Source organism: Melanotaenia boesemani, chromosome 16 (genome assembly GCF_017639745.1).
Source record: "Melanotaenia boesemani isolate fMelBoe1 chromosome 16, fMelBoe1.pri, whole genome shotgun sequence".
In the NCBI taxonomy this organism is placed as follows: domain Eukaryota; kingdom Metazoa; phylum Chordata; class Actinopteri; order Atheriniformes; family Melanotaeniidae; genus Melanotaenia; species Melanotaenia boesemani.
This window is the reverse complement of record NC_055697.1, coordinates 6,212,785-6,226,066: the sequence shown is the minus strand read 5'-3', so window position 1 is coordinate 6,226,066 and position 13,282 is coordinate 6,212,785. Positions and strand designations below refer to the sequence as shown.

The 13,282-nt window shown below is 39.1% G+C and overlaps 2 protein-coding genes across 2 annotated transcripts; one reads left to right on the top strand and one right to left on the bottom strand.

Annotated features, from left to right (window-relative positions):
* Window positions 1–3,009: 3,009 nt before the first annotated feature.
* Window positions 3,010–6,133, bottom strand: hcar1-3 (hydroxycarboxylic acid receptor 1-3). Its single transcript, XM_042010589.1, has 2 exons — window positions 6,069–6,133; window positions 3,010–4,402 (listed from the first exon to the last, which is right to left on the bottom strand). The coding sequence occupies exon 2, from the start codon at window positions 4,380–4,382 to the stop codon at window positions 3,426–3,428; it is 957 nt and encodes a 318-aa protein (XP_041866523.1). The 5' UTR covers window positions 4,383–4,402; window positions 6,069–6,133; the 3' UTR covers window positions 3,010–3,425.
* A 3,704-nt stretch (window positions 6,134–9,837) lies between these two features.
* Window positions 9,838–13,220, top strand: LOC121655918 (transmembrane protein 229B-like). The gene is made up of 2 exons (XM_042010846.1): window positions 9,838–9,896; window positions 12,667–13,220. Exons 1-2 carry the CDS (start codon window positions 9,848–9,850, stop codon window positions 13,149–13,151), a joined length of 534 nt encoding a protein of 177 aa, XP_041866780.1. The 5' UTR covers window positions 9,838–9,847; the 3' UTR covers window positions 13,152–13,220.
* Window positions 13,221–13,282: the final 62 nt, after the last annotated feature.

Below are 13,282 nucleotides of genomic sequence, written 5' to 3'. Positions count from 1 at the left end.
CTCAATGTATTTAAGCCACTGGTTTCAGTTCCTCCCTTGCCAGTTCATTGTTTGACTTCTGCTTTCTGTTACTGGTGTTAGTTTGGTTTGTCCACAGGGACGGTTTTTTTGCCATGGGGTGCAATCTATTTGGGGGTGCACGAGCTCCCTCAAAAAAGATAATAAATAAATAAAAATAGCCAGTTTTCTAGACTAACACCTCTCATTTCCACGTCAAGTTAATGGTAGCTGGGGCGGCCCTACTATCGTGTCAACTTGCTGCTGAGAGTCACGTATACAGGTTGTGTGTGTGTTAGAAGAAAAGCCAGGGGTGAGACAGGTGGGGGATCAACTCGCAACTGCAGAGCTTGAGAGCAGATTGAGTCTCACTCTCCGAGCAGAAGCAAGGAGGGGCCTGATCCCAGGCCACACACAGCACAAACTGCCGCTTCCAAATAAATTGTATTTCATTCCTAAAATTAACACATATGTATTATTAAATTTATTGGGTTACAAGAAAATGGAAAGAAAGAAAGAAAGAAAGAAAGAAAGAAAGAAAGAAAGAAAGAAAGAAAGAAAGAAAGAAAGAAAAGATAACAGGAAGCTGCCTGCATCAACGGGAATTTGTTCACATCACTTGACGTCAATCTTGACTCTGGGTTTTTGATGAACGGAAAAGGTGATGATGGTACATCGAGTCAAGAGTGTATCACGGACAAAAGACCAAAGAAACCATCAGGTGCCCAGAAAGAGAAGAAAAAGAAGAAGAGGAGAAACCCTAAAAAGATAGAGGTATGCAGGTCTCTATGAGTGACGTTAATTGTGCATGAAACAGTAGCCTATACACTATTTATCCTCTTGCTAATATGTTGCCACTTAGCCACAGAAGACGACTCTATTTGGTTTTTAGCTTTACTTAAGCAACTAATAAAACTTGAGGCATGAAGTCATGCAGTTAATTTCACCAATAAGCTAGTTTGTGTTTGCAACACAACAAGTGCGAGTTCACATGGGCCTGTTAGTCTGGGAAGTTGGTAAACAATCGTATGATTGTGGAATTTTTAATGCTATTCGTGGGTCTATGCTAACTTAAATAACTTATATAACATTCATGTCAATATACATTGACATGACATTTTGTAAGCTTTATGTCATATATATATATATTTTTTAATAATTTGTAGTGTTTATAGGATGTTAACAATTGATAATAATTTGTGCATTATTATAGTTTATTTTAATTGGGTAACTGATGCATGTGAAGTGTGATCTAACTTACATATTGTATCTTACTTGTAAATTCAGGGTCTGTGCGAGCTCCAGGCCACCCTCCTGAACTATGTCACCTGGATTGTTGGCTTGGGCCTGGTCCCTTCTCTTGGCCCCACACGGCTTTAACCTGTGTTTTTCTTTGGACTTGGTGGGCTGTCTGGTAGGCAGCTCTTGAGGGTTGGGGGCATACTGTCGTGAGTCATGGTTTCTGTTCTGGCTTCTTGTGTTTGGTTAGTCATGTTTTTGGTTTTGTCTTGGTTTCTTGTATTTAGGGCCATGTTCTGTGTTTTTTTTTTTTTTTTTTTTTTTGGTTTCTGCTCATTAGTTCACCTGGTCTGATCTTCTTATTCACCTTATCTGTGTCTCGTTAGTTCCTCAGTGTATTTAAGCCATTGATTTCAGTTCCTCTCTTGCCAGTTCATTGTTTGACTTCTGCTTTCTGTTAGCGTAGTTACTTTTGTTTGTCCATGCCATGCCAGGTTCAGGTTTTTGCCTCCAGTTTTTGTTTTATGTAGTTTAAGTTTAACTTAAACCTTTTACCCGCACCGGTCTGCCTCCCACCTCTTAAGCCTGCATTTGGGTCTTCACGTCCACGGCTCCTGATGTGGCTCTCCATTGCTGCTGACCACCATCTCAGACACACAACCTTTCAGTCTCACAAACTGGTCTGTTTGTTAGTTAGTCAAAAATCCAGGTGGTGGTGGAGGAATCCACTTGGAATTTATGAAGCTTCTCACGTAACAGAGTAGCTGAATTGTAATAACATTACTTGAGGAAATCAAAAAAACATGATCCTCAAATTGCTGCCTGAGTGGTAAAGATGAGGGTGGGCTCTCTAAAGCAGGTAGATGGCATCTTCAACCTCAAGCCCATTAAGATAAGTAAGTTGCAATGGATGAGCCAATAACCATCTCTAAAGGACTGCCATGATGTGAGATATTAGGGCAACTGACTCAGGCTGGTGTTGAAAACGTGCTGAAGAATTCAGCTGAATTCAGTTGTTCTGAGCAGGTTTTCAGAAGCCTAAGGGTTCAGTTTCTCCAGTTGCTTCCTCACCTGCAGGAGACAGGCTGGAGGTAGAGACAGAGGAGGTCTCAGTATGTTCTGTTGTGGAGGTGGATGAGACTGTGTTAAGGTCAATGACTGAGCTGCAGGGTGACAGGTAAGCTGTAGGGAGCAACGAAAGGTGTCTGCAATTATTATGTGCAATAGATTGCAATATTACCATTACCATTGCAACCCGTGTGTAAATTACAGCCATGTGTGCAATAGTCTGTTTACATCTTAAATATCTACACTACCAGTCAAATGTTTGGACACTCTTTCAAAGCGTGTCCAAACACTTATACACAACCTGTAAATCCACAACTTCCAATTATTTTATCTTTCTTTACAATATCAGTCTTTTTTCTGGCCCTGCAAGGGACTGTGACCCTGTCCAGGGTGCACCCTGCATCTCACCTTTCACCTGAGATAGACTCTAGTACATTGGAATAAACAGGTATAGACACTGGATTGGAGATTCTTTATCTCCTTAAAGTCCTGAAGGGCTGCATCTGTAAATGATTAGCCAAAGCCAGTTAGGAAATACTCAATAATTATTTATATTTCACAAGCCACATTTTCTTTTTCCTCCTTTAACAACTAAATTTTGTGGCAGACATTTCCTTTTTAAGATAGTAATTTTCCCTGTCCCAAGTTGTCATAAACATGAGCAAACATGTTCTATAGAAAGAAACACATAGTTAATGACACTTATTGATTTTAGTAATGTTTATATTTATTGAAACAATAACTCCACTTTAGCGTATCTTTTTGCAGTATACAATATAAGGGTTATACTGATAACGTACAACTATGCAAAAGAATCAACAAAAACAAAGAGCATAGGCTCTTTCATTTGTAAGGTTTTAAGGATCTGAAGAGAAAAAAAACATGAATTTGTCTATGCCAGGTTGTAAACTTGCATAAAAAAGCAGGTTGTGAAAAGCTAAGCAAGACATCCACTGGTTCCATAGGAAATAATGAGGGTAACTGTTGCTGTTCATCAATCTAAGAAGGGTTACACAAGCATTTCCAAACATCTCAGACTCCACAGGCCTCAGTTAGCTTGTTAAATGAAGTACCGCATCCTTCTTAAAATACATAATATTACATTCTAATACTTTCAGCTGTTATGGACTCTTGGCTGCTCTGACAATCCTCTTGAACCTAAAAGAAGTTATCAGAGCATCATAAAAATTGGAGCTAGAGAAAACATAGATGACAGGGTCCAAAGCACTGTTCAGATAAGTGAAGCCAATACACACCATGAAGGCCTGAGTCCACAGTTTGTAGGATGTTTCCATTTTGGGATAAAATATTTTGATTTGCCACCCAACCATACCTGTAAAGACACTTGGCATGAAGCAGATAGTGAACACCAAAGTGATCACCATTACAGCTCGGATAGCCCTCCTCACCTTCTTGTGTCTGTCCATGCGTCGTTTTCGGAGATGGCAGGTGATGCCGACCGAGCAGAAGATCAGCAAGGACCATGGCAGGAAAAACTCTGCAATATAAGCAATGTAGTGCACAAGTACTGGTCCAGGGATTTCGTTATAGGAGTGGAAGCTGTGGCACAAAGAGATGTTGCAGTTGGGATCTTGGTGGAGGAGGTTGATGGTCAATAGGGGAATCCGAACCGCAACAACAGCAGTCCATATCAGACCGGCAAGAAGGCTTGTTTGATTAACAGTCAGTCGGCTGATGCAGTGATGCGGATGAACCACCTTGAAGTAACGGTCCATAGCCACAACGGTCATGAAAGCAATACTGGCAGAGCGATTGACAGTCAGCATGAAAAGGTTAATGCGGCACCAGATCGGTCCGTACGCCCAGTGGTCCAAATCTCCTCGTAGGTGGGTGTCAATGCGGAAAGGCACACTCAAGAGGAGCAAAAAGTCAGCCAGAAGCATGTTAAAAAGGAAGATGATGTGGGATTTCCAGCGCTTGATTCGGAAACAGAAAACCCACAATGCCACCATGCTTCCAGGCAGGCCCACGATCATCTCAATTATCAGGACAATCTGAAGGAAGACATTTCCTGTGTGGTTGTTGGCGGACTGGCAGGAAGTCACGTTAGCAATCATTTCTGTAAACTTTGTTGAAGCTTTGAAAGATGAAAAAACAGACAAAGGGGGTTACTTAAACCATCATATTGTATGTAGCAACTAGATAAATGATGCCTCATTCATTTACAAAATGTCTTTTAGAAGCATCCGCTAGCTAAGCATATCCATATGTTATGGAAATGTATTGCATGCATATAATAATAATAATAATAATAATAATTAGGCAAGGTAAATTGTTTTGTATAGCACAATTCATATACAAGACAATTCAAAGTGCTTTACATAAAACATTACAGCAGAGTGCAGAAAGCAATACAAGTGCATTTAAAAAAAATAAAATAAATAAATGAAAATGAAAATTAATTAAATTGATTAAATAAAACAGAAAGAAAAAGATAAAATAAAATAGATAAAATGAAAGAACTAAAGAGTTCCAGTGTGGGGAAAGACAGTATTAAAACATGATCCAGTTTAAAGATTCCGGCTTAACAGAACCAGATGCAGACCTGGCCTCTAAATGAAAACTAGAGAAATGCAGCAGAGAACAGGTGGGTCTTTAATCTGGATTTAAATAAACTGAGTGTTTCAGCTGATCTGAGGCTTTCTGGGAGTTTGTTCCAGACATGTGGAGCATAGAAGCTGAATGCAGCTTCTCCATGTCTGGTTTCTGACTCTGAGAACTGATAAGAAACTGGATCCAGATGACCTGAGGGTTCTGGTAGGTTCATACTGGGTCAAGAGGTCACTGATGTATTTTGGTCCTAAACCATTCAGAGCTTTATAGACCAGCAGCAGAACTTTAAAGTCTATTCTCTGACGAACAGGCAGCCAATGTAAAGACCTCAGAGCTGGACTGATGTGGTCCACTTTCTGGGTCTTAGTGAGGACTCGAGCAGCAGAGTTCTGAATAAGCTGCAGGTGTCTAATTGATTTTTAGGTAGAACCTGTGAAAACACTGTTACAATAATAAAGTAATAATAATAATAATAATAATAAAATGTATGTTTTTCTGGATTTACCAGGTATTTCAAAATCAAAAGGTCAACTAGAATAAAGTGAAGCAAAACAAAGTTAGACAGTGTAGGTGACTTCTCCAAAATGTCAGTTTTGGCTGAGTTTCATTCTTTTCTTAGAGTCCCCAACCTCAGGTTTTAAAAGGTTTAAAAACACTTTCTTTTCTTTCCTTCTTTGCACAGTAAAAACACAGGGAAAATATTAGTTTGCTTAATCCAGAAGCAAACTAACCAGAAGTAATATGATCCAACTTAAATAAACTTTGAAGCATACAAATACACATGTTTACATTTCAGGACTTCATTAGCTGTGTTGACAAGTTTAAAAACCCAGAGTGAAATCTGCCAAACCAGGTAGTCTAGAAATGTTGCACTTCAGGTATTTTCCCAGGCTAAGTTAACCAACTACTGTTGCACCCTTATGTTTAACAAACAGGACAATCTTTATATCTTACTGTGCAAAAAAAAAAAGTACAAGTAGTGTTTGTAACAAAAGCAACTTGCATATAACGTGTTTTCTCAGTCTTTATGTTGAGTCAAAAAAGTATATCTATATCTAGCAAGAGTGTCTACACCTTTTAGAACGCTCCATAGTTCAATTTCTTCTCTAAAATACTAAGATGCAGTTTAGGAAGCAGCAGTAATTTTTAAGATCTAAACTCACATAATGTATGTGGAGTTTGGTACTTACCAGAAGTACCGGATCAGTTAGTGCTCTCAGCAAGTTAAGACAACGTGTGCAAGCTCAGAGTGAATGTGATCTGGTGTGATGAGAGTATGAGGTTCCTATAAAAGCAGGTTTTCTTTGGGCATGTTTCAACAGGAGGGTGATAAGAATAAAGGAAAAAACCTGAGCCGGAAATATTTATTCTATGTGCAACTTTTTGACACTGTTATTTAATATTTGTTATGACCAATTTCCCATAATATAAGATGCAACGTGTCAAAACCATAAAAATTTATCAATGCGAGGGATTTGTACCTAATTTTCTTGCTAAGCATATAAGTGTATTTATTTGCTCATTTAAATGATGAACTTTCACTGATGTATAAACATTTATTGTCATACTGAGGAGACTCATAGGACAATAGGTTAGCACTTATTTCCATCACTGAATCCAGCTCCTCTATCTCAGATCATGCCCAAATCATTTCCCATTAACTTGTTGAGCTATTTATGGTACTCAGATGGTATCGCCTCTTCTAATTAATTGAAATTTCATGTCATCTTATCTTTCTGCATCTTGTCTAATCTCTTTGCATTTAATTTAATCTTGATGCATTTCGTCTCAGCACAAGCGTGACAAAACTAGATATGGTTTCAGCGGCCACATTTGAGACTGAGTGAATGCTAATTTTCTTCATTGACCTTCTTTGGAGGCAGCCCAGTACATAACAAAGCAAAGAACCAACCCTGTTCAGCGCCACCCGACCTTTGTCGGCTCGATAATCTTATGGTCACTGACTCACTGACAACAGTTCAGTCCCCTTTGATTAGCCTAAAGGTGTGTTTGCTAGAATCACTGGACTCTGATCGAGATGTCTACTAATCAACCAACTGTTTTATGGTAGTGCACAAAACAAACACAAACAGCCAACAGTGGTACCATCAGGACTGACATCTGGTCTTAGAAAAACTTTATGGTTATACTGTGTGAAACTGCATGGGTAGAGCACTAAAGCTACTTTTATGGTGTGTGTGTGTGTGTGTTTGTGTGTGAGCATGTGTTTAGTTATATGCAGTCTCCTTCCCTATTTCTGTATTTAGAAACTTGGAGAGAAAGAAGAAAGTTTATTATGTCTGATCATTTAAAACATACTATGACCTAATAAAACATAATAATGAAGTTGTACTTGGACTAAATTAAAAAATCATGGATATTGTATCAGCTTTACTATGCTACTTCAATTCCAGCTATATGCAAATTTTAGCTCAGATACAGCTGCAGTTTAGCATGTGTATTGTTTGCTCTGCTCACTATGTTGTTAGCATAACATGCTAATGTAAACTGTTTAGCTAAAACACATAGTACAAATGAGACACTACATCCATCCATTCATCGATTTTTTTCCACTTATCCAGGATCGGATTGTGGAAGCAGCAGCCTTAGGGCCCATTTGTGCTCGACACAGAAGACATATACGCAGATGGACGGACAGTTTTGTCCATCTTTTGTGTCAGTTATGCAGGTAATTTGGTCCTTTTTCAGGGAGCTGAGCTATTCGTCGCTCGACACAGAAGACGGAGCAATACCACCGGAAATCGCGGGGGCAGTGCTGAGCAAAATAACTGACATGCGACCAGCAAAACAAACAAACTGGAAAAGATGAAGAGAATCAGGAAGGGAAAAAAAGCAGAAGAATGAAGATGAACACAACAAAATGGTAAATGGTTTGTATTTATATAGCGCTTTACTGTACCTGGGATGATACCCAAAGCGATTTACATACATCATACATCACATTCACCCACTCACACAGACATTCAAGCACTGATGGCGGAAGCTGCCATGCAAGGCTCTCAACCACGACCCATCAGGAGCAATTTTTCAACCAGCTGTAGAAATTGTGCAAGCTTTTGAAGAAAGACCATATGCGAATGTTTAGGGCTTGTTGGGTGGTTGGGAACAACTTTGTAGCAATGCCTTACTGCTGCCAAAAGGGGTCTGAAACTGAAATCGTCTCACAGGAGTGAACTCTGAACTCAACACTGCCCACTAGTGGAGAAATTGACTTAACAACTATGGCAACACAAAACACGGATGGATGGCAACGTATGACATTTGAAATGGACGTCGCTATTTACATATGTAAGAGAGCATAAATGGGCCATTAAATGGACCGCCTGACTGCAGAAGCCGCACTGATCCACATGTTAATCTCCCGCTCCATCCTTCCCTCACATGTGAACAAGACCCTGAGATTGCTGAGCTCATCCACTTGGGGCAGGGCCTCATTTTTGGCCTGGAGAGGACACTCCACCATTTTCCAGTTGAAGACCATTGTCTTGGATTTGGAGGTGCTGATTGTAATCCCAACCGCTTCACACTCTGTTGCAAATCACTCCAGTGAGAGTGAAAGATAATGGCCTGATGAAGCTATCAGAAACAGAGACACAGTCCTAAGGCAACCAAACCGGATCCCCTCAACACCTCGACTGCACCGACAAATTCTGTACATAAAAGATTTGAACAGAATCAGTGATAAAGGGCAGCCTTAGCGGAGTCCAACCCTCAACTAACACAACTTATTACCAGCAATGTGACTGCGGTCATACAGACCAAACAGCTCGTACAAGGTGGTCTGGCACTTCATGTCCCCAGCATTCACCACAAGGTTCATTTCACTCTTTAAGGGATAGCAAAGTAAATTGTGCAGTGATTTTAAAACTTCCTCTTAATCTAAAAACACTTAGAGACTAAATTTCTTATCATAGATGTAATAGAGGGTTAATGTCAGCTGAGAAAAGCAGGAGACATTTCATGTGTTTTGCAGCTTTTTAATGGACTTACTGGGTCAAGGAGAAATAGACAATAAACAAAGATGTTCCTTTTGTCAGATTAGTGTTTTTAATGTCGAGATAAGACAAGATGACGCTTGTAGTTGTTTCAGACTTCTAAAAGGTCTGTTGCTGTATTGATCCAGTCATGACTACTTCACAATGTAGTATTTTAAACCAGTATAAAGTCAATTTAAAACAGATCAAGGTGGAGAGTCATAGCTGGCACATCCATCTATTATAAGGAGGATTTAGGATGTTTGAGGGCTCTGTCCTTGATTGTGTCACAACATGGATACACCCTTGCTCTGTTGCCAGTAATGTTGTGACTGTGTTCTCACATTTGGTTTATCAAAATGACCTAAATGACTTGATTCTCCTTATCAAAGTGGATAAATGATGCTTTGTACAATGATATAGAGTCAGTTTCCTCATGTAAGCTTGACCTTCAGCTTGACCTCTTGATCAGAAATATAACTTATACAATGCAAATATCATTTTGTGCTCCACATCTCTTCTTTTTACAGAAATCTCAGGCTATTTAGCTATCAATACGTGTGCATGTCAGCTCCTCTGACACACCCAGCTCTGGCTCAGAGATAACCCCTAATATTATTTACATTATTACATACTGTACAAACATTTGTTCTAGACACACTGTCCAGTTTGCCTTTGAAAACACACCAGTAAAAGTATTAGCACTTTACTGTAGGCATAAAAGCACATTCATGCAGTCAGTGAGAGATCAATACTGCCGTTACATTCCACACACACAAAACACACACTTTTTCCTCTGCTGGTTCAAGTTTGGTACCTGAGTTTCTTCCTCAGTCCATGGCTTCAGCCTGTGACAGAGACATCACTGTCTCACTGATAACATGGAGCAGCTTAATGTTTAGCCACACACACATGCACACACAAAAGGAAGCGGCGGGATTACAAACGCACAGAGACCCACACACTGTCCAGGGATGAAGGGGAGAAAACTAACAGGGGGAGCACAAGGGAGTAATGACAGAGGTGAGAGTGATAACTGTTAATGGTATTTTAATGCTCTTCATAATGAATACACTTTTTAAGGTTTCAGGTGCAATTTGTTATCTTTGCATCTTTATTTTGTTGCACTTTAAAAACAACGTGGCGAGGTTGAGGTCAGTGCTATTGTTAAGCTGTTATTCGTTGTGTTATTGAGAAGAAATGTATCTCAGTGGCTGCCATGGCTGATAACCTTTAATAAATGGTTTTGTTTGCCAGCACAGAGTGAAAACCCGCTGAAGATTTCCCAAGCCTTTAATTAGTTAAGAAGGGCTTTTAGGCTTGTTAATGCACATTAGAACACATACACTGTGTTGTGTGTCCTGTGGACGAGGAACAAGATGGGAATGAACAGTGTACCCCGTAGAGGAATAGTTAATATATATATATATATATATATATACCAGCAGAAAGGATACTGCCTGCCAATATCTGGTTTAGCCAAAATCTGATTAAATTTATATACGATTTTTTGTTTAACATAATGAAAGTCATATCATGATGGGAGTCAAGGCCGATTGTTTTCATTGATTGTTATAGAAAGTTGACATTTTTAAAAACCCTTTTTATTGTGTGTACTGGAAAATTAAGCATTAAGCATTAAGTATTCATTTTTAACCCTTAATCAAGGGTGTCAGGAACAGCTTCCTTTCTGTCAATATATCATATAAATATTCTTTATAATGGATTTGTTGGAATTTGAACTATTTCCTCTTTATAAATGTGAGGTAGTGTGCATTTACAAAACCACAAAAATGAACGAATGAAATGAAGACGTGGTAAGTTACGGATTAAGGTTGAGGTAAAGCCAAACAAAAAGGGAGCAGGTGAGGAGATTACTGAGAAAAACAGAGTAAAAGATGCATGCAAAGGAAACATGCACATACAGGCCATGGGCTGGCAAAAACCAATGTTATTGGAAATGCACATTGGAATTTCATAATTAATTGCTTATTTTCTATATTAATTCCTAATAGTTATCAGACCAGTAGTGGGATGAGTAATTTACTAAGCTGGCAACAGATTGGGTGTAACAGGATTAATGTTCATGAAATAAAACAAAATCTCAATCAGTTGTCATACTTTTACTTTTTCATATATATATATATATATATATATATATATATATATATATATATATATATATATATAAATGATAAAGAACACTGTAGAATGCAACTTAAGCTACATTGAAGCCTTAATGTTTTTACTGTAGAACTACAACTTAGTTGTGTAAGTAAGAAATAACTGCTGGGCAAGGTTGTGAACATGTGTTTGGTTTTGTAGGTAAGCTCATGTTTGTTTTGGGGTCACTGAGAGTCATGAGGTTTCTATAAACATTAAAGGCTGAAGTCTCAAGACAGATATGAGCAATTGTAAAGTCCTCTGGTGCCTGTATGAAGTTGATAAACTAATAACATAAGCTCCAAATGTCTCAAAACCAACTAAATTAAACTGAATTAAACCCAACAAGCAGGACATGTTAAAGCTTTTCTGGCAGAAACAGACAGGCTACTTTTGTTTGGAAGTATTGTTAAAGGTGCAAACCGGAAGATGACGCGCTCTTGTTTAAACATATCAGCTTTTTTTTTTATTATTATCTTATTAATTCAGAAAAAACTTGGGGGTCAACTCTTAGCTAAAATGTCACATTGCTTTATTGAGCATTTGTTCCAATCTACCAGGAAAAAGGTGAAATCATGTTGGACAAATATTAAAAAATATAATATATTTATATAATCTTTTTAAATGCTTAAACAAGCATAAAAAATTAGCAGGAATTTTGAGCAACATATTGTGGCTGAACACCTCATCAGTTACTGTTTACTACTTATCACTTACTACTGACACAGTCAACCTTTCTCTGCTGCCAGTAATATCCATGTCCTTTATTTCTCACCTTGGGTGTGTGATACTTGGTATCTTCTGAAAATGCAGATTCACTAATTGTTTAATGTTGTATATTAGTTTTGCATGAAAACAGCAAGATAAGTATGACAGTTTGTAGAGTTTTGAGCTAAATTTTCAGCCCAGCTTAAATTGTACTAAATTTAAGAACTGATGATGAGGGCTATCTCTGAGGTGAATGACGGCCTATTATCTTTGTTCACTACGAAACAGAGTTGTGTAGAAACAGGTGGCTAATGCTTTCTGTGGAAAGATTTCTGCAGAAATATGTTGCAACTTCAGCAGAACTGCTATTACATGCACTCAACTTCAGCGTTGGTGTATAGCCAGTCTCCTATATTATTAACATGTGGTTCAGTGGAGAACAACTTTATTAACTTCATCTGTATCCAGTGGAGTGGATTAACTTTTTTGATATCTGTAATGCTTTATGCAAATGCTTTTTTTAATGGGTAGTGAAATACACTTTTTGGAAAACCTCCCAAAGTTAATTCACTTATAATCCCCCATGTAAATAAAAATTCTGCTACCTATTAAAAATGTGTTTGTGTCACATTCAAATAAAATATATCAATTTTTAAAAATAGCTTGCAAGCCATGACCTTTCGGGCGGCGTGGCTCAGTGGGTAGAGTGGTCGTCTTGTACCCTGAGGGTTGCTGGTTTGATCCTCGGACTATCAAGCTCATGTTGAGGTGTCACTGAGCAAGGCACCAAACCCCAAATTACTCCTGAGGTCCATTTACCATTTTATTTTGTAACCGGGCCTCATTCACCAAGTACTGAATATTCTGTTTTAAATCATTCTAATGGACCAAAAACATGATAACTTCTGTTTCTTCATGGCAGGGACTGGAGTAGAAGATCCAGTAGAGAAACAACCTCATGGCAGCAGCCCTGCTCGCGCCGCCTCCGTCCTCGTTCGTCTCTATGTGTACGGTCTGCATGGCTGCCTCTGCGAGGTGGCCTTCACTGCCGTGTACGACTGGTGCAGCACCCAGGACCGGAGACTGGCGGGTCACAGCAGCCTGTGGGCCCTTCCAATGTACGCCACTGCTATCTACCTCATGGAGGGCCTGAGGGCCCGGCTGCTGGCTCAGAATCAGCCGCTGCCAGTGCGACTGACTGCCTACATTTTGTTTATCTACATATGGGAGTTCAGCTGGGGTGTAGGACTGAGGCTGATGGGGGCCTGTCCCTGGGATTACTCAGGTTACAGGTACAACCTGGCCGGACTGGTGACTTTGGAGTATTCTGTACCCTGGGCTGCGGCAGCATTCATAGCGGAGCAGTATGTGATCAGGAACACTCTTAGAATAAGACTACACAAATGAACCGAATTATGTGTTTCCAAAATACTTAATGACATGTTTGTAGAAACAATACCCCTCTGCTAAAACATTAAAAACGATACTGCAGCTTTGATTTTTTTTTTTCCTTCACTAAAGTGAACAAATGTGTGGTG